The sequence below is a fragment of the Macrosteles quadrilineatus genome, unplaced genomic scaffold (assembly GCF_028750875.1).
Source record: "Macrosteles quadrilineatus isolate MER2022 unplaced genomic scaffold, UCM_ALF_1.0 Scaffold_3__2_contigs__length_128488019, whole genome shotgun sequence".
NCBI lineage: Eukaryota > Metazoa > Arthropoda > Insecta > Hemiptera > Cicadellidae > Macrosteles > Macrosteles quadrilineatus.
Genome location: NW_026542596.1, coordinates 60,151,590 through 60,174,914, shown reverse-complemented (window position 1 = coordinate 60,174,914; position 23,325 = coordinate 60,151,590). Strand labels below are relative to the sequence as shown.

Sequence of the window (23,325 nt, the reverse complement as noted above, 5' to 3'; positions counted from 1 at the left end):
TTGCCAGTTCAATAAATAGCAGCGGTCCGCCGATCATCAACGACGCAGATTACAGGCAGGACACTGTGTTTACACTCCAGACAGTGACTGAACTCGACGTTGTCAGACATGTCTACTCATTACGTGGTGGGTCTGCCCCCGGTTTTGATGGTGTCTCGGCTGATGTTCTCAAAGAAAATGTAAATTCACTCTCTAAACCATTATTGCATATCATAAACTTAAGTTTGGCTAGTGGAATATTTCCGGACAAGTTTAAATTGGCAAAAGTTTTTCCTTTATACAAATCAAACTCCCACAAAGACAAAAATAATTTCAGACCAATATCTTTATTGAGTGCATTCTCTAAGGTGCTTGAAAAAATAGTTAAGGAACAAATGGTGGATTACTTGAACCAGAATCAGATCCTAGCAGACTGTCAATATGGGTTCAGAAAAGATAAAAATGTTACAGATGTTCTTTTTCATATCAACAAAGAAATTTTTAATGCTCTATCTGAAAACTTGCGCTCAGTATTAATTTTTTTAGATCTCAAAAAAGCTTTTGATAGTGTAGACAGAAAGCATCTAATTTCAAAATTATCTGCTATAGGTGTAAGGGGGAACGCTATCTCATGGTTCGAAAGCTACCTCAGAGATAGGCGACAATTCGTATACATAGATGGAGTCAATAGCGATGAGGTGCCTGTTGACTATGGGGTGATTCAGGGCAGTACCCTTGGGCCTATTTTATTCCTAATATATATAAATAATATTTCTAAATTACCAATTTTTGGAAAAATGTTTCTTTTTGCAGATGACACATTGATTTATGTTAAGGATAAGACATGGGAAGGTGTGAAAAGTAAAGCTCAAACAGATCTCAAATTAGTAAAAAAATGGCTCGACCAAAATGTACTATCTCTTAATGTTTCCAAAACAAAATTCATGCCTATTTCTCTCGCGTCAACAGCTGACTATAACCTAACCAATTTGATCTTGCACAGTTGTCTCAACCAATTCAATAACAGTTGTTCGTGCGATACCTTAGAGAGAGTTAACTCATATAAATATTTAGGAATAATTTTTGACTCACATATGAAATGGATAGAGCATATTAATTTCTTGCAAAATAAAACTAGAAAACTTATATTTGCATTTAGACAGTTAAGTGATGTTCTCAGTTTTAAAGAAATTAAATCAACATATTTTGCATATGTACAGTCGGTTTTGTCTTATGGAATATTAGCTTGGGGAGGGGCGTACAGTTCACATCTCACAGGTCTGATTGTGGTTCAAAAGTCTATCCTAAAAGCTGGTTTCAAAAAGTGTAAAAGATACCCCTCAGATTTACTATTTCATGAAACTGGAATATTCCCCATTGCAAAATTGTTTATTAAGGATCTTCTAATTTTTATATTTAAAAACTTCAATTCAATTTTTACTTCCATAACCCACACTCATAATACAAGATATGCAAATAGAATTGGAATTTCTACTATTCAGCAGCATAAATCCTTTTCAAAAACAAATTGTTTCTACATAGCACATATTTTGTTCCGGAATTATTCCACTATGTATAAAGCAACTCAGTTATTTCATTCACCTACGTTAGGTGTATTCAAAAATCTAGTTAATAGATGGTTATTGGATATCAGCGATGAAGAGGCCGAGGCTCTTATCACTACTGATAACAGGAGACCTGCCACTGTCTGACAGCACTGAACGGACAGGGCCTCTGCAAACTCTTGCAACCAACAAAATTCTTTTCCATTTTATTTATTGGCTTCTTCTTAAACAATTCTGTTCATAAAAATTTAAACTAATATTTACTCCAATTTTTTATATAATCTTTAAACTTATCTTTATCTTTACACGTTCCCATAGCACATAGTAAATTTTTATTTAATCTTAAACTTTTTCTTCTATTTAAAATTAGCTCAAAAATATATATAATTTTTAACAACTCGAGTCTACGCACAGACCACTGAGGTCCATGTAGACTCATTTCCTTATCTATTACATTAGTTATCATTCAAGCCGGAGCAAACATTCAACTAGTATTTAAGTTTTTACTATTATAACTTTATAAATTTAATTTTACTAGGATTAATTTACGTAATCAATTTACTCTATAATGCTTCAAGACTATATATATTTGTATTTTATTTTTTTTGAAAAATTGTAAACTTTTATATATTGTGGAAATAAAATTGATTTGATTTGATTTGATTTAAGTAACCTTTGCTCAGTTCTCCCAGCACTCCATATTTTAACGGGCTGTGACTTTGCCAGCAAATTAGTTACAAGCGTGCTACCCTAAAATGTAATTCAATTACTTTGCTAATGGACTTTGGAAAAGATGGGGAGGAAGAGTTAGAATAAAGTTTGGAAAACACAGTGAAGCATCTAGTTCACATAAAAAAAAGGATACTCAGTGTGAAACTATGAATGATCTTAAACACTGGATATACGTACACTGTCACTGTACAACGAATACTCTTAAAGAACTGCATCCTCTGCTCGTGAAGAAATTCTGTCTGGTAGAGCTACTATACAGCATATCTTACGTGCTTTTTATTGTACATACATCCAAATCCATTGCATGGAAGAACACGTTTTCAACTCGATTTTTTGAGTTTTTGACACAGTGATGGTGGTTACTCTTTGCCGCAATGCTCACAAGTATATTGTGAACAGTTTCATTTTTCTGATGACTATAAAAGGGAACAGATCTAATTCCTCTTAACCCAAAAGGCTTATAATTAAGATCCAATAACTGCGCTCAAATTTTATGATCCACTAAACTAGTTCAATATCAATACAATCAGTTTAAAGCTGCCTACCACCAAGGACAATGTCAAGGTACTGGTTATGATAACGCGACGTCAATGTTTGGCCGATGCACACAACTTTGCCGCCGGTCCCGTTCCTGCTCCATCGCCATTTTAATAATAAATGTTATGAATTTATAATAATAATTTATATTACATCCGTAAATTTATTATTATTTGTAATAATAAAAATTCATTATAAAGAAAGGTTTATATTTATTTTTATATTTGTATGCGTCATGTAATAACAAAAAATTAATTTAAAAATATTTTATATTATTTTAATAACTTATATATCTGCCAGAAGTTTCTCGAATGCTTTTTGCAGGTTTATCCCCTTAAATGCGAAGAAAAAATTGTGCTATATGCCAAATTACAAAATAACAGCTTTTATATAATTATTAGATTTTTTGGCAACAGAGATAAAATGTATAGGTTAAATACTATAAATATGCCAATTTTAATATTTTAGTAGAAATGCAGCCAGGTAAATGTTTGCTTAGTCTGCAGGTTTGCTTCGCTGGGGGTATTTTGACCTTAAATGTAAAGAGCAATAAGTGCTATGTGCAAAATTAAAAAGGAACAGTTTTTTAAAGATGTTAGAATTTTTTTGTCAAACAGAGTAAAAATGTATAGGTTAAATTAACATAAATTGCTCAACTACTCCTTAATAGTTATATGTAGGGCATTTTTGTAAATACAAAAGTTGTTCCTTATTGTGTAAGCAACATTTATTGTTGTAAAAGTAACTCGCTATATATTACCATTTTCGAGGTATAAGCGCTTAATGAGTTTCATGTAATAAATGCCGCCGCCATTTTTAAAATGGCGGATTCTGAGGTTATGCCCACTCTGCCAAGCTGGCACCCTAGTGAAAAATGATAACCCACATAGTACCTACATGATCCCTTAGGGTGTTTTTCTATACATAAAATGCACACGGGAACCCCCCTAGCAAGTGGATTATGATGTATGGTAAAAAAACACTTTTAACCTTCCCCCCAAACCTAAGCACTCATTAAATCTAATGTTATTTAAATTGGGAATAAATATATCTTATTTAATTTATGGAAATATCTATATATTTAATACGCTATGCATATTTTTGTCATAATTGTTTTGGAGTGGTGGAGCTACCGATCACCATGTCCAAGGTGTCGTTAGAAAGGTCTTAGCATGCATTTTTGCCATCAAACAAAAAAACTTTGGAATTCCATCAGGGCTCTGCCCCAGTGGCCTTCAAAGTTCCCATGTTATTCTTAGGGAGAAAATGTTTGTTAAAATTTGAACAGATGAATACTTTCAAATTGACACTTATATTTGAAACAGCTGGTTATACTAAAATTTTGCACAAAGTCAAAACATAACCAAAAAAACGTTCGTTATAACGAAGACTATAAGACAAAGACCAGGACGGCCAATAGGAGGAGGCCGCCAAAATTTTAACTTCTAGACGAGAACAAAATACAAATAATACTATTATCGATAGCCGAATACAGCAAGCACCCTTCCGTGTTAGATTTAAGTGTGCTCTACAACAGCCGCCTGAAGATTTCACATTCAATTTAGGACTGTTGGATAATCGCTGCATAAGCTGTTGATTTTGGAAGACAAGGAGGCGGGTATGAGTACATCGGAAACAGAAGAGAGGAGATATTAGATGAGTGGCAAATGCGTTGGGAGCAGAGTGTTTAATGTTAACGTTTTAAAGGTAAACGTTTGTATATATACCTAACATCAGAAAGAGACTGGAACAAGATTGGGAGATGGGCCATTAAGAAACGCAGTTTGTCACAGGACATAGAACATTTCAAGGCGAATTTGTGAAGATTTCACATGGTGGAAGAGGAAGTGTGTAGATGTGAAGAAATAAAAACCACGAGTCACGTATTTATAAATTGTTCACTTCAGGAGACAAATAGGAGAGAACCGGAATAAGTCTTGGATAAGATAGGTCTAGAGATGAGAAAATAAAACATGATGAGTTACAAGGAAACAATTGAGACGTTTAGAAAAGTAGCTAAGGAAATAGGAAAAACCAGGGATACATACAGGCGTTAAAATTAAAAAAAAAAAGAAACAAACAAAAACTAAGAAAGAAGAGGAATGAAAACTTGCCCATGAAGAGGAGAGGAAAGGTTAGAGCGAATCTCAATGATCCCTATTGCTCAGGGCGGTATGGGGAATGGAGTCGTGCTGTTAGGCTTTTGGACATGTGTCTGAAAACCTATTGCGGCTATGAGTAAGGCTACTTTGTAGAAAACATTATCTATATAATTAATACGCTACATGAAACTTTGTCGGTTGAACTCCTCCGCCATTTCTTAACCAATTTTATCCATTGACGTCTCATTGTAAAGAGCGTGTCGCGTAGATTTGCAAACTGACCTTACATTTTTAAAAAAGTCCCTTGGTCTCTGCCCCAGTGGCTGTTATAGTTCCCATGTTATCCTTATGAAGAACATAATTGTTTACATTTTGATCAGCTGTATAATTTAATTGCTGTTATTTATATTTCAATTCAACGAAACGCATTGGGTACATTTAGGGTACTGATTTTGTTGAAATGAAATATTTACTATTTTAATTTACATTCATACATATTACAAAGTAAAAAATCGAGAAAGCCTGGACAATTTGAAATATTTTACCAAATAAGAAAAATGAATTGACATAGTACTGTATTTCTTGAGAAATCATTGAAAGAACCGATTTGTTAACCATGGAAACATAGCAAAGTCATAGAACACCACCAGCAAGTAGAAGAAATAGAGATTAAAAAAAAAAAAAACATTTACTGTCGTTATCATCCTATATGATGAAAAACACCTACATCTACAATATGAAGATTCCCACAAACAATGAACAAGGGTTAGTCGAAGTGCTATTTTGTAGGAAACATGGACTTAACTTTATGATGATTGGTAAAGGAAACCCCTCTAAGTCTGAATTAAACTGGTACAACAAGGACATTAATCATTAAATAGGTATATGTATTCATAAAAGTCAAGTGATAAAAAAAAAATGTGACTACATCCAAGAAACCTTAAAAAAACTTTCATTGAAGGATTCGCATTATTCCCATTTAAGGGAAACAAAAAACCATCTGAACGACATTAGGCCTTTCAATTCTGCATTTTTTCAGGTAAAAATAATTTAGGATAGCCTATAACAGTATTTACCCAAATGAATGCCAATTGATGAAAATAAAATTGTGACAGAGAGGTTATGTAGAAAATCAGGTGGTTCTTAGTCATGTCAACAAAATGTTATCGCTATAAAAAATTTACTGAAATTTGTAAACGTACTGGCGACAATGGGTGGTACCATGCAGACTACATTATCATTGACGAAGATCAACACGGACAACCTACCCATGTAGCACAGATGGTTGGGCCAACGTTGGCCAACTGTGGGACAGTTGGTCGATGGTTGGTTAGAGCTTCCACAATGAACCAACCGTTGTCCAACTGTATATCTCATAGTTAGGCCAACCAATATTTACAACTGTGGACCAACATTGGTTCATTGTTAATTAAATACATTAATATGCATTGCTGGGTATCATACATCAAGCCAACCGTTGTCTAACCGTTTTTCACTCCGTTGGACCAACAAAAGATACTTTTGTTGAACCAATGATGGTCCATAGTTGAGTTTACACAACTTTCATTCTCTGGATCTAGCTTTCACAACATAATTATAATAATGCAAATATATTTAAAATTAATATTCTTTAACTTATTTGCAACAATTTATGGGGAAAGAGTAATTAATCACAAAACAGTCAATTATAATAGCATTGATAATCTAACGGTAATGAAATAATCTATATTCAAATTCAAACCCAGTATCCTCTCTAACTCCCCCCCCCCCAAAAAAAATAATAATAATAATATCATAACTACTTATGATGCCTTAAATGATTAACAGAATCATATTATACTGTGTAGTATCGAAAATGTTTTAAGTATTGCGACCATTGCAACTGTCGGCTACTCTTTCACCACTTGAAAACTCTCTATATCAACAATCACAGATAGCTCAGTGGTAAGGTAAGAGGCTCATAAGTCGACCCGTCTGAGCCAAAAAATTTTATTCTTGTTTTTTTCAAAATTTGTTTTTATGAACTATTTAATCAATTTACTCAACTAATAATTATACATAATAATTATTTTCATACTAAATATTTATTATTTTGTGTGAAATAAAACGGTTGGTTGGATATCAGTTGTGTAAAGGTTAGTTGGCCATCAGTATTTTTGGATGGTTGGGCCATTGTTGGACAATGGTTGGTTGGAAAACAGTTTAAAGAGGTGACATTTCTACCGTTGGCCAACTGTGTGGCTCCACAATTTACCAACGTTGGCCCAACCATCTGTGCTACATGGGTAATACATTAGTGGGAAACATATTAAAAACCCAGATCAGCTTTTGAAAAATGATAAAATAATTACAAGAAATGCTGATTATAAGGAACTGTTAGGTACATAATCTATGAGTTGAGTCTTTTAAGCTCATCGGAAATTATGATGACTTTTATTTGTTTTTAAATAACTACTTTACTTCTTTGTAATTGCTCGATTTCGAGCAATGTGTTTACTAGTTTTAGTAAAAATGTAATCAGACAAGTTGAAATTCGCTTAGTCTGCAGGTTTGCTGAGGCGGGGGTATTTATGTTTTAAAAGTTATTTTGATGTTTAAAATAATTAATTGAGAAAAAATATATTGCTGAGGTCAGTTTTTTGTGTTTGAGTATTTTTGCGCCGTGATGAAACGTGTCGTTCTTAGTTCGTACCGAAAGTTATTTTCCGGCACTTGCTCCGTTAAACCCGTAAATTTGGGTTTCCTCACACAAAAACTTAAGAGCACTCTGAAAATGCCACTTTCGGTCCTAGTAATGAAATATACTATTATTTACTTTCAAGTTTGTGTGGGGATGGAAACAGTAATTTCATGTTTCCATCATCTTATAGAAATCGCTTTAAAAAACAATGTTTGGGAATTTGTAATCAATGCAAAGATGCAAGAAACTATAGATACAATAATGTTATTTTTAGGTAAAGAAGTTTTTGGAAGGTATTTACCAAAATTCAAGATTCAACAGTATATTATTCAATATTCAATATTCAAAATTCAATGTGATGTTTCCATATTTTGTATTTGAAGTTCATGTGAAATACCTTATATAAAAAGATTTTGGGATTATCCTGTGAGTAGCTTGTGCTTGTGCTGATTGGGTTCTTGGTTTGAGAAAAGCAATGATCAAATAATCAAACAAATTTTAATCGTGTTTGACAATATAATTTGGTAATTCATTAGAGTTTCACACCACCATCATTATTTGGCTAATTCTATTTGATACAAACATTGATTTTAGATCTTAAAACCTGACCAGAACAAATCCCTCAATAAATGAAATGCACCTGATAAGAGTATATAAAGAGCACTCGAGAAGTATATGAAATGTTTCTTACTTTGGTATCTTACATTGATAAGACTTGAACCTAAGACCACTGCCCAGCCCCAGCCTCCATCCGGGGGTACAAAGGTTACTCGCCCTTTTGTCTTCTTCATCTCCAATCCTGAAAATCATAAAAAAACATAAATTGACCCTGAAAGGAACAAATCACTGAACACGGTTTTTAATTTCTTATTAGGAATCTCTAAATTAACAGAAGTGATCATTGTGTGTCATTCAAGAATGTTCTATTTCTTTCATACTTCTAGAATTTGAATATGTCAGATCTGTAAGACTTTGAAATATAAACCTTGAAACAATTTAGAACCATTTTGTACAGGGTGAATCAGACCACCCCGTGCACAACGGTTTGGCTCAACAAGAGTTAAAAACCGACCATATTTATTGAAAACCCGCCATTTAAAATGTTTTTAGTGGATTAAAATTTTAAAATGTCGCTTTAGGCACTTATCTTTCAATGTTGGAATAATTTAAAGTACAAATATAATGTCCGAAAAGTAATTTAAAAATTTTAACACGTCAAAAATCCAAGACAATTTACAAATTTTAGAAGTAAGGTGTTTTTTTAAGGTGAAGGAGTGCGAATGTAGAAAAACGCTCAAGAGTGACTGAAGTAAATCTAATCCCTGACTATGAAAATTCTTTCAAATCTTTGCTAGCTCTTACTGTTTTCAAGCTAGAGCCGTTTAAAATGTGTTTTTCTAAAAAAAAAAAAAATTTATTTAGGGGAATTTTAGGGGGGTTGTAGGTTGCAAAATGTAACTTTTTGGATCAGTGAGTTACCCAAGCGGCTTTATATCCAGTAAAGGTATGTGCACAGGTGGTCTGATTTACCCTGTATAGGGGTAACTCAAATTTTTAATTAAAACTTCAAATTGCAGAAAAGTACAACACACTGAGTATTGAGTATAGAAACCAATCCTGAATAAGCTCCAATGTTGACAGTATCTAAACCCGAACATCTGGTGAATATTAGTAAACAAAAACATTATCTTGTAGGAAACCGCCATCTAGAACCATACAAGCTTAACACCATTCATGTCAAGATAATGGCTGTGTGTGATTAAGTCCTCAATGGTTGTAAGTTGCCACTATATGATCACGATACATCAAGTGAGGTAAGAGCTTTGTTTATGTTTACCTCCGGGTGACCTGACAACACATGATAGTGTCAGAGTTGATAATGACACTAACTCATAATGAGATGGTGATGTGTCTATGTCAAACTTTACCACCAGGAAACAAAATTAGAAATACCTTTTCCTAAAGTCACCTGACAAAGTGGGCTTCCTTGCGATCATACAGAAAGCTGCTAATTGCTGCATTACTTACTTTGCCTAACACTTTTTACTTTTGCCGCACTCCGGTATTCTAATCAAACAACACAAAACAGCGTGCTTTAATTAGGCACGTAATCCATGTACGCTTGGAAATAGGTTGGTAACATTTAAAGATCTACGACTACGATCATCTGGTCCAGCGTTTCCCATTTCATTCAACGTTCCTAAAAACGTGTTATATTGTGTTTGAAAAACAAATTTTTTATATGCTTTATAGTAACTGTAGGAAAATATAATGTGTAGTGCGAGTGCAAATGCTTTTGCTGCGCTTGAGAAACTTTCCACACTCGTGGATAAACATTTCTCTCATGTAAGACATAAGACATAAGACATAAGATCAATTTATTTCCTATAAAACTTACAATATACAAGTCATTGGAAAACGTCAAATTCTACATTATAAAATACATTATAAAATATACATAAGATCTATGAATAAAAAGAAATTCCTTCAACATCATATAATATAATATAATAAAGAAAATGCATACACAATGTGACCTGTAACTCACCATGCAAAGAAGTTCCTACATGAAATATAAACAAATTTAGGAGTTTAACATATAAATGTACAACAAAGTGCCACTTTGCACACTAGTTACACAAATAACAATAGAAAACAAGTGGGTGTGTTTTACGGTGGTAATTTTTATGTTAAACAGAAAGTAACTAAATTTATTATCAGGCAAAATTACAAATAAAAAAAATGAAATTCCTCCTACTACAACAGACCAATTTCTTCATTTATGCTTTGTAAAGGGATAGGAATGCAGAAGAGAATTTAAATTAATACCCCCGCTAACTTCCATTTGCCTGATTGGATGTTCACTTAAATATCTCCTTAAACATGTTAGATTTATACAGATTTATACCCTATTTAAATGGCATTAGGGTTAATAAGTACAGTACAGTACTTAATAAAGAATTTTTTTTTAGTAAAATGTGAATATAGCTTAGTAGAAAATAAATACATATGTCGCCATGCCGGATATGCCAAGTTTAATCAAAACATATCCATAAACAAGCAAACTACAAAAACTTTTTATTCTCTATAAGAATAACATGGGAATTTTCAGTTTTCAATTTTTAAATTTTCTCTGTAACTTATACCATAGCCTATAACAACACTTCAAAAATACTAAATTATTTGTTTTTTAAGATCTACAAAATAGTTTGGAGATAAATTGTGAAATTCTATGTTTAGAGGGTTAAAAATTAGAAAAGGTTTTTTTACCCCATAAAACCCCGTTTCCGTGGTCCGATAATGCTCATGTTGATTGAACAACGTTGACCAAACTAATATATTTTATAAATAAAAAGTAATTTTTATATAAGAATTAAACTATTGGATGATTTTTGCTTAAGTCATCATGCTAAATGGACACACATATAATATATTTATGAATTTGAACGGATGGTGTTTTTGGCCTCTGGGGACATCAAATTGGAAAATAAATTGGTCCATGGTCTAGGTCCAACATGAGACCAACATTAATAGCTTATTCCCTATATAGGAAACTCGCTAACAAAATGGTTTATATTTGCTAGTTGCTATACTACATTTTCAAAACTAACACAACTAAAAATACTACACAACAATTAAGTTAAGAGTTCAGAACATGTTGAAAACCAGTTTAACAAAAAAAAAAAAATATGTTTAAATCTTGGTTAAATACCATGTACAATGTATGTATTTTTACGTGCACATCTTTCTAACTTTAAAGGTGAATTAGTTACAAGTTATCATTGCTCAACAATGTAATATTCTTTCCAATACTGTCTGGGCTAACCTATTGTTGCCTCCATTGTTTAGAAAGCTTAGAAAACTCAGCATTGTTGCTTAAGACCTCTGGAAAAATATTATGTTTCATATTAAACTGTAGGAATACAATGCCATCAATGCTGCGTCCAAACAGAATTTTTTATGTGTATAAGTAAAGCTTGGTTTATTAAAACGTAGTCTTTATTTCTAGATTACAAGCAATATTTTACAAAAACTGAATAATCACAATCATAATATTTTCTTGTCGACAGTTTAAATTAACTGCAATGACTTTGGGAATAATAATATTGCAAAATGACACAACTTTTCATATGCTTGAATTACTATAATCTAGTAAATAAAAATGTTTACCCTATCATGTAGAAAAATAACATTTTTAGATGATTTTAATTCACATTTTCTATAGTAGCCTACCATGCTATCTAATCATAGTAATGGGGTTTATCCATAATCTTCACTTGCATGTGATACCATAGATAAAAGGAGTAGTAGATAAAAGGAGTAGATAAAAGGATAAAAGGGATACTGTCAGTAAAAAATTATCAACGACTTAAAAGTCAAGATTATTTAATAACTTGCTAGTTTAACTACTTCAAGTTCAGTTTTTAGTTAAGCCGCAAAGTTGATTTAATTCTTTTCCCACATAAACAAACAAAAAAATGCAATTTTTGTTTCGGTACAAGATTTTGAGCCTTCTTATTATATTTGGACAATCTCTAGACTTAAAAAAAATTCAAGGATTGCTACAGCCCAACTAGGTTTTGACATGATTAAAATTGGTTGTGTGATCCTATTGATTCATTCCTAGTTATAGCTTAATATATAGTGCAGTAAAAATAAGAGAAAAATTCCATAAACCTAAAAAAATTAGCACAACCGGGGAATTTGGTACAGATGTTGGGTTTACCTTCCTTTTGAACATACTAAAAGTCCCCTAAAATTAAAGCTGTGCTACGGCCGCCATATTGGAAAATGGCGGCATATTTATGTATTTTTCTCTATAGTGACTTTATTATTAGAGATACAGGAAAAAGCTAAATGTACAAAATGTAGGTCGTCTAAAAATACACATTTTTTGTATTTACCATCTTTCTCTAAACCCAACGGTTTTTGAGTTATTTGTTATTAAGTATATTTAGTTTTTTCTATTTATCAAAAATAGGTGAAACACATGGAAATTGGCCGTTACTTTAAAGGATTATGATAATTAATCCTATTTAGTTAAATAGTGTGATACTATAAAATCTAAAAATTTAAGCTTATTTTATGAGTAAAACAACTCCGCCACAGCAAACCTGCAGACTCAGCAAATTTCCATTTCATTGGATGTTTTATTAAAAAATGTATATAAATAAAATTAGGTTCAACCGGTACCTAGGTTTGCTGCTACAGGTAGGTTATTATAGTGTGTTTTTTTTAAGTAAAATATCAATACCTTACTATAAAATAACTAATTTTCCAAGTTTGATCAAAATATATCTATAAACAAGCAAACTGCAACAGTTAACTAATTCATAAGAATAGCATGGGAGTTTTAAATTTACAATAAACAAATTTGAATATACAAATTTTGGTTGTGTTTACTAAAAAGATGGCGATTATTCGTCACGATTAGAATATTAACCAAATGGGTTTTCAAAAGGAGATGAAGCAAGTAATTTAAGTACTGTAATATTAACTCGTACCAAGTATCGGAAATATTGTATGCAGTGAGGAAATCAACCATATTTTGTAAACTACGCAATAGTCATATTAATATTTTATATAGTGGTTTAAATTACCTTGTTACTGTCAAAACGATCCTTTGTAGTTAGTAGACTACAAGTTTGACAGTAACAAGGTAATTTAAACCACTATATAGTTAATTCAGACGATCCAGAGGCCATTCCACCATAATATTTTATACTCATGTTTACCCATTTAATAAATTAACATTTTAATATTTTGATGGCACTACCACTATCACTCTGATATCAACTAAGTAGGATGAATAATTGTCGTAAACCTTGAAAGTAACCGTCGATTGCGATGGGTTTCACCGATTTTTTTATAAATAAAACTAACTATACTATACCGTACTTAATTAGTCACCAACATGAACTAGACACGAAAAACACCCTTCCAAATTTACAATGGGATGTCAAGTATAGTTAGTTAGTGTAGTGTGGTGGTGCCATCAAAATACTAAAATGGTAACTATTAAATGGATAAAAAATGAAGATAAAATATTAAAATGACTATTGCGTACTTTACAAAATATGGTAGATTACCTTACTGCATACAATATTTTCGGTGCTTAGTACGAATTAATATTACTTAAATAACAGGCTCCATCTCCTTTTGAAAACCCATTTGGTTAATATTCTAATTGTGACGAATAATCGCCATCTTTTTAGTAAACACAACCAAAATTTGTATATTCAAATTTGTTTATTGTAAATTTAAAACTCCCATGCTATTCTTATGAATTAGTTAACTGTTGCAGTTTGCTTGTTTATAGATATATTTTGATCAAACTTGGAAAATTAGTTATTTTATAGTAAGGTATTGATATTTTACTTAAAAAAAACACACTATAATAACCTACCTGTAGCAGCAAATCTAGGTACCTGTTGAACCTAATTTTATTTATATACATTTTTTAATAAAACATCCAATGAAATGGAAATTTGCTGAGTCTGCAGGTTTGCTGTGGCGGAGTTGTTTTACTCATAAAATAAGCTTAAATTTTTAGATTTTATAGTATCACACTATTTAACTAAATAGGATTAATTATCATAATCCTTGAAAGTAACGGTCAATTTCCATGTGTTTCACCTATTTTTGATAAATAGAAAAAACTAAATATACTTAATAACAAATAACTCAAAAACCGTTGGGTTTAGAGAAAGATGGTAAATACAAAAAATGTGTATTTTTAGATGACCTACATTTTGTACATTTAGCTTTTTCCTGTATCTCTAATAATAAAGTCACTATAGCGAAAAATACATAAATATGCCGCCATTTTCCAATATGGCGGCCGTAGCACAGCTTTAATTTTAAGGGACTTTTAGTATGTTCAAAAGGAAGGTACACCCAACATCTGTACCAAATTCCCCGGTTGTGCTAATTTTTTTTGGGTCAAAACATATTTTTACTGTACTAATAGATTACAACAATGAATTCATAAAAACAGCTGATTGAATATACCAGCTGTCCTATTACAAATAAAATAACATGTCTTGTATTGGTTTTAGATTGAACTGTTAACCGATTTAGCTCATAAATATTATGTTAGAGTTTGTTACTGATGACTAGGGTAAGTATTTTCGAAACAAATTACTGGTCGTTTATTACAAGTTAAGTAGACAGAGCATTAAAATATTACTGAATGTCAGGGTTAAGTTTAGCATTGCGTGCACGTTTTGTTGTCCGATTTGATGGCAAAGTGAAGAATGATGTCGAACACGTTCGAGTCAATATCGCCAACTGTCCGAGTCGATAACCTCAACCATTCTAATGTTGATACCAACATCACCAACAAAAGGCGCTTGGTTTGAATGGAAATAATTGGCTCTGTACATGATTTTTAGATCGTTGGGATTTGTGTTGTTTTTTTTATATACTTTCTCCCCCTATACATGGTATATGGAGAAAGTATTGTTTTCGTCAAAATTTTCGTGGTTGAGTTTTGAGTGGATATACCCGTTTTGGGTCCCCTGAACCCAAAAAGGGGGTTTTCGAAGTGATGTCTGTGTGTGTGTGTGTGTGTGTCTATGTGTGGATGTGTACAGAGCTACAGACCACACATGTGGTACGATTTTGATGAAATTTGGTATGTAGGTACTAATCCATGGTATCTCCAGGTTTTTTTTAAATTTTTTATAAATTTTTGTTTTTATGGGGATTTTTCAATCAAAACTCGTAAAATCAGGTTTTCTCCAAAATGGCCAGAATGATTTTCATAAACATTTAGAATGTTGTAGTCCTTTAAATTCTGAACAAAATGGTACAAATCCCATATCCGTAAAAAGTTATGGTTAAAAAGTTATTGTAACTTATGTTATTTTCTTATAAAAAAACCACATAATATTTTTAAAAATCGGATTTTTTTAAAAAAAGCTGGTTTGATCAAAGTTTATATGTTAGGCCTATGTTCCTAATAATTCTAAACAAGATAGTACAACCCCCCCCCCTTCCCCCACAATGCTGTAACAATTACGGATCAAAATTTATTGCTACTTTTGTCATTTTTCCTATAAAATATCAAAGTTACTCCCACCGCTTACCCTTGATAAAGGTTGTTGACAAGCTTATGGGAGAAGGTATGTTTCAGAATGCTGATACCGTTTAATATTTCTCGAACACATATGAAATGGTGACGATTAATCCAATAGGTATCATTTAACTGGTTTTTTAATTGGTTTCAAGTTGGTAAATTACATAAAAATAAAAACTCAATCAGTACACATGGAATACAAACATACCTAAAGTAGCCATAGAAACCCCTATAAAAAATAATCATTTGAGAATGATAATATCACAAAAAGAGGCCAATACTACCCCAACTAACCAATAAAGAGCCGCCATTTTGTTTTCAGAAACAACGCGAATTTTTTAATCTTCATAAATTATAACATGAGTGTTTGCCAAGACAATATAAAACTGCAATTAAGTTTCAATTAGTTGCATAAACAATAATCAATTAAATTTTCTTTCGAAATAATAGTGGCTATTTAAAGTTTTGCACTTGAAATAATCGATCGACGTTTTAAGCGATGAAACATTGTAAAGATCAAATTTATTCAATTCATGCTGGGGCTATAGTATGCAACGATAAACGTATTCTGTTTGTGTTACATAATTACAATATATGTTAATGTATTTTAGCAAGGCATCAAACGTACTTTTAAGTAAACAATTTTCAAATTTAGCTATTTTAAATTTTAACATTTTAAACTTGTTTTTTACATGTTTTTGACTCATCAAATTTGCAATATTTATAATTGTTTTGTAATAAAAAAACATATATATTTTTTAATTTAAAAAAGCTAGTGATCATTATTAGTTTTTCCACCCCGGAATGCCAATTTTGGTAAGAATCGCATTACCCATTTCCCCTGTGATTTGGTAAAAAATGTGACAAATTTACTACTTTCACGCTCCATCTCCCCTAATATTCTGATTAATAGAAGTTCTGATTAATAATATGACAAATATTGCTAAAAGTTTGTTACTGATTATAAATTATTATAAATCATGAGCAAAAGGAACAATCGACAAAAATAAAACATTTTATTTTCTTAGTTTTCCATTAGTTCTTAAGGTTTCTGCAGCTTCAAGTGTGGAAATTAATTAGCTGTTGAAGCCCTCAAAAGACGACTTGTGGCGCCACTAGAGTTCACTAGAGGCTAAGAGTTCATTATTTGAGTTCACATTTCCCACCATTTACACTGTCTTCACTAGGTATCTCGAGTTTCAAAGAATATTTTTCCAGGATCAGGGTTTAGGAACTAGTCTTTAAAACTGAGTCGAAGTTTTAGGATACATACAAGTGTTATAACGTATGTGATATCTCCATCTGTATGGAACAAACATGAGTTTTTAAGCATCCGTATGGTAGAAATAAATACACAGCCACCTCTATTAGATTTATTAAATATTTGTTTAAATAATTGTCTGAGGTAGCACTTTATGGCACCTAACAGGAAATGTTGCATAAAAAGTACTGTATATAACAGCACTCAATATCTTTGTCATGTACAAAATATATGAGACAACACTAACAAACGTCATAACATCAAATTTCGTGTACAAGGTATATAGGATAGTTTTTATGACGTTATCTCATCTTACTAATATTATAAATGTGAAAGTTTGTGTGTTTGTTTGTTTGTTTGTTTGAAGTTCAATCACGCATAAACCACTGGACGGATTGGGCTGAAATTTCGCATGATGATAGCTTACATTCCCGATTAACATATAGGCATATTCTTATCTCAAAAATCCTTTCGGGCTCCGCCCCAGTGGCTCTGTAATTCCCCATGTTAACCTTATGAGTATTCATATTTAAAGGGAATTAAAGAATTTAGTCAGCTGTTTCAACTAAAAAAGTTGGTTCTATGATATGGAAAAGCATTAAAAAGTTATAAGATTTACCAACAGGGTGCAGCACTATATTTTTTTTTCATTTATGAAACAGCTAATTTGAACTAAGCAGCAACAAAAAACTGTGATTCGCAATGAGAACTGTCAAAGTAGGATTGTTTACAGTTATGTATATGTTTTTCATTTCATGAATAATTTGTGATATTTTGCGAATTGATAATTTATTTTTCTCTATTGTTTAGGTAAAATGGTAGAACATTATGGCTATGGTAGATGTGTAATACTATAGAATACTGTAAATTTAAATACCCCCGCCGCAGCAAACCTGCCGTCTAAGCGAATTTCCATTTGTCCGAATTGATTTTCAATTGATCTATTTAAATAACATTAGGTTTAACGAGTACCTAGGTTTGCTGCTACAAGGAAACTAATAAAGTAGTGTGTTTTTAGTAAAATATTGATAGCTTACTATAAAATAAATAAATTTTCCAAGTTTGATCAAAATATATCCATAAAGAAGCAAACTACAACATTTTACAATATTCTCCATAAGAATAACAAGGGAATTTTAAATTTACCATTTTTTTAGTTTTCTCCGTAACCAATAACCGTACAAAAACACTTTGATATACTGAATTGTTGGTTTTTTTAAGCTCTTTAAGAAGGTTTAGAGAAAAATTGGGAAATTTTGTGTTTTGAGGGTAAGAAGTGAGAAAAACCAATTTTTACCCCATAAAACCCCCCATAAAACCCTGTTCCCATGGTCCGATCATGCTGGATCGCGAACTCATTCAAGTTTATCCCGCCTTACACCTTCAAACCAAATTTCATCAAAATCGGATAAAAACTACTCAAGTTATCGTGTTCACGGACACACATATATATATATATATATAAATCTATATATATATATACCTATATATATATACATATATAAAAATTTGAACGAATGGTGTTTTTGGCCTCTGGGGACATTAAAATGAAAAAGTAAATCGGTCCCGGGCCTAAGTCTTACCATGAGACCTACGGTAAAAGCTACTTCCCTATAGGGAAATTCGCTAAAAAGCAAATTTTATCAAACTGTGTCCTCCACCCATTGCAATCGCAAAGCTTGAGTATAACTGCAATAAGCATTTTATACTTATATACCAACCCCGTACGAAGGACGGGTACTCTGCTAGTAACAACTATGTTTGTGTACAGATTGTGCGAAACAGCACTTTGTGACGTCATGACTACTATGTTCGTGTACAGATTGTGGGGATCAGCTCTTTTTGACGTCATTACTACTATGTTCATGTACAGATTGTGCGAGACAACACTTTGTGACGTCATAACAGCACTGTTAGTGTACATAGTATACCAGACAGCACTTTGTGACGTCATAACAGCACTGTTAGTGTACATAGTATACCAGACAGCACTTTGTGACGTCATAACAGCACTGTTAGTGTACATAGTATACCAGACAGCACTTTGTGACGTCATAACAGCACTGTTAGTGTACATAGTATACCAGACAGCACTTTGTGACGTCATAACAGCACTGTTAGTGTACATAGTATACCAGACAGCACTTTGTGACGTCATAACAGCACTGTTAGTGTACATAGTATACCAGACAGCACTTTGTGACGTCATAACAGCACTGTTAGTGTACATAGTATACCAGACAGCACTATGTGACGTTATAACAGCACTGTTAGTGTACATAGTATACCAGACAGCACTATGTGACGTTATAACAGCACTGTTAGTGTACATAGTATACCAGACAGCACTTTGTGACGTCATAACAGCACTGTTAGTGTACATAGTATACCAGACAGCACTTTGTGACGTCATAACAGCACTGTTAGTGTACATAGTATACCAGACAGCACTATGTGACGTTATAACAGCACTGTTAGTGTACATAGTATACCAGACAGCACTATGTGACGTTATAACAACACTGTTAGTGTACATAGTATACCAGACAGCACTATGTGACGTTATAACAGCACTGTTAGTGTACATCGTATACCAGACAGCACCTTGTGACGTTATAACAGCACTGTTAGTGTACATAGTATACCAGACAGCACTTTGTGACGTCATAACAGCACTGTTAGTGTACATAGTATACCAGACAGCACCTTGTGACGTCATAACAGCACTGTTAGTGTACATAGTATACCAGACAGCACTTTGTGACGTCATAACAGCACTGTTAGTGTACATAGTGTACCAGACAGCACTATGTGACGTTATAACAGCACTGTTAGTGTACATAATATACCAGACAGCACTATGTGACGTTATAGCAGCACTGTTAGCGTACATAGTATACCAGACAGCACTTTGTGATGTCATAACAGCACTGTTAGTGTACATAGTATACCAGACAGCACTTTGTGACATTAATAACAGCACTGTTAGTGTACATAGTGTACCAGACAGCACTTTGTGACGTCATAACAGCACTGTTAGTGTACATAGTATACCAGACAGCACTATGTGACGTCATAATGGCACTGTTAGTGTACATAGTATACCAGACAGCACTTTGTGACGTCATAACAGCACTGTTAGTGTACAGAATGGGTATGTGAGACTGTACTTGATGACGTCACACAGTTTGAGATTGATGTTTGCCAAGCTAACAGAGGACGCGGTTGTTTTATCTTGGTTGTACAGTATCATGAAACACAACATCCATTCTCGCAACTGTTATCAAAAGTGTGTCGAACTATTTATTGATAACGTCAAATCGCTCTACAAAGATAGCCTGGATTATTTAGTATCCAGCCAAAAATCGGCTTAATTCATAAAAATATCCAAGCCAAAATATTTTGTCTAGATAACTGCACAAGTAGACTGTTTATTCTCCTGACTTTGAAACTCATAGTTTGCTTATACAGTTGCCTATATTGGTACAACCCTTATTTACCATATATTTTATGTCTATCTCTTAAAATTCAAACTAAACCTTTTTAATTCTGAGCAATTTGTACGTTTATGCATAAATATTGTGTACGGATTATATAATAACTAGCAACAGTGCCCGTTGTGGTTGAATACAACGGTCTCTAGTAAAATAATGGTTATGAAATCCATACACCACTTTACTCACTAATATTAATGGTACAGTTTAAGCACATAACATTAGAATCACACTTAACATAAGAAACACACTTTAAACACAAATGCAAATTGTTAACAACAACATTTTATCAAAGAAAAATTAATTAGATAACAATATAACAATAAGCCTAAGCTGTTGAATTATTAACACATGTTTCGTATGATTAGATTATGCATGCTGGTAAACCAATTATTGCCATCCACGGCCATCTATAAAAATAATTGGTTTTTCTTTTCCGAGTCGGGTTAGCTCTTCTACCCGACCGATTTTCATTATGGACGCACCGCAGATTTGCCATCAAGCATCGGCATTCATTTTGACGTATATTTCGAGCTATGCACAAACTGCCTCCCTGTACATTTCTTATGGGAGTTAAATTTGTTTTTTTCGAGTTTAATGTTTCGCAGGCGGGCGATGGTTTACAGGAGGGTTCTTCTACCCGACCGATCTTCATAATTTTGGTCTTAAAATAAAGCTATACAAGCACATATTTGTCATCAAGCATCATCATTAATTTATCTAATCTATTAATCGACGAAAGAATTTTTTTTCTTCAATTAAAGATGTATTCCAGCAGTTCTAATTACATTATACATTTTGGTCTAAAACCTTAAGTGAAATACCAGCTTTCATTTGAGCTATTGATAATTAAGATCGGACTACCTAAAGCACACTGCTGAATCACGAATCAACAATAATTAAAATCGTTTTAGTACCTATCTGCAATCAATGATACGTAACTCTATTTTTATTTAAGTTATTTTATATGTCTTGGTCTTAAAATACTTCAAAACCTTTCACTTGAGATATTGATAGTTTTAATCAGTTAAGTTCAAGATACTATATCGCTCAATCAGAAAATATAAATTTGATTATATCTTGGATATGGAATTTAGTTTTAGATATATATATTTACTTAATTCTGATTACGTTATTCAATTTGTTTTGAACTAAGAACCTTCATTGAAGTGCCAGCTCCATTTCATTTAAGCACACAGCTAAATCACGACCAACACAAATTGTTTAAAAATGGAGTTATTTATCATCGATTTATAGCCAAACGATCTTGCTTGCAACCTCAACAGTACTTTCATAATTATTTTGCAAATCTTCACAAATTAGGCTATCCAATGACCTATTAATTAATAAAATCGGTTCAGTAGAACTGTAGATTTAATTGTACAAAGCTTAACAACAACATCTTTAATTCAGTATTTTCTCACTACTATAAATTTGGAGGTTGCTTCACGTTTTTGCAAATAACTTTGAAATGGCCAGGAAATCGACCAAAGTGGAAGGTGATATTCTGAAAGAAAATAAAATTTCCTACAAATTACTGTTATGTATTTCTTGAAAATACTCAATAAAGGCATCCTAAAGTTGGCTACAAATATAAAATTGGAAATATAAACTTGGAAAAAAGGAGTTTTAAATGTATTATTTTTTATTTTTATTTTTTCCACCTCAAATATGTAATAAAATAAAACTTTCATAATTATTTGCAAATCTACACAAATTAGGCTTTCCAACGACATATTAAGTAACAAAATCGGTCCGGTAGAAGTATAGATTTAGTTGTACAAAGTTTAACAAAAATATATCTAATTCAGTATTTTCACACCACTATAAATTTGGAGATCACTTAGATTATTGCCAATATCTTGTAAATGGAGAGGAAATTGACAAAAGTGAATGTGATATTCTGAAAGAGAATAAAATTTACTACAAGTAAGTACTATGCATTCCTTGAAAATACTTAATAAAGGCAGCCAAAACCTGGCTACAAATAGAATCTTGAAAACAGAAACTTGAAAAAGCAGTTTTTAATGTATTGTTGTTATTTTTACTTTTTCACCACAAATATTTAATAAAATCACAATTTTATAATTATTTGCAAATGTACATGAGTTAGGCTTTCTAATGATCCATTAATGAACAAAATCGGTCCAGTAGAAGTCTAGATTTAGTTGTACAAAGTTTAACAAAAATATCCCAAACTCAATATTTTCTCATATTATAAATTCGGAGGTTGCTTAGCTTTTTTGCAAATAACTTTTAAATGGCCAGGAAATCGACCAAAGTGGAAGGTGATATTCTGAAAGAGAATAAAATTTCCTACAAATTGATACCATACACTTCTTGGAAACACTAAAAGAAGGCAGCTAAAAGTCGCACCCAAATAAAAAGTGTGAAAAACACCGTTTTCAATGTATTTCTTATGGAAAACATGTTTTTTTGAAATTTTTCACCATAAATCATAACAAAAACAAACTTGAATAGATGGTTATGTGCGACAAGTCAGTATCATTGTAATCCCAATGTTTTGCCGAGTGTGCTGTTTGGTTTTTCACTCTTTGCATGGCGAGTTTCAGGACTTCTTCATTTTTTCACCTGGCACATTATGTATGTTCCCATTATGTGATGTTGAAGGAATTCTTTTATTTATAAAATCTTCAATGTATATTTCTTAATGTATTAGAATTACTGACGTTTTCCAATGACTTTGTACTTAAAGTTCTAAAGGAAATAAATTGATCTTATGTCTTATGTCTTAATATCTAACAATTGAGGTTTAATCCTTGAAGTCCATTATTTAACATACATATGATGATGTAATCAATTAAACACGACCACAATGTAAGAAACTACACGGAATTCGGTAGAATTTGTTTAACTTTGAAACTAGAGAGATTC

At 32.3% G+C, this 23,325-nt stretch overlaps 1 protein-coding gene across 1 annotated transcript in view; it reads right to left on the bottom strand.

The window, feature by feature from the left end:
- LOC128988353 (monocarboxylate transporter 12-B-like) overlaps window positions 1-23,325 on the bottom strand; it is a 76,742-nt gene that overhangs the window by 16,272 nt on the left and 37,145 nt on the right. The window contains exon 2 of the mRNA XM_054409577.1: window positions 8,300-8,394. Within this exon, the coding sequence (XP_054265552.1) occupies window positions 8,300-8,386 (87 nt within the window). The 5' untranslated portion in view covers window positions 8,387-8,394. The remainder of the gene's footprint in view (window positions 1-8,299; window positions 8,395-23,325) is intronic.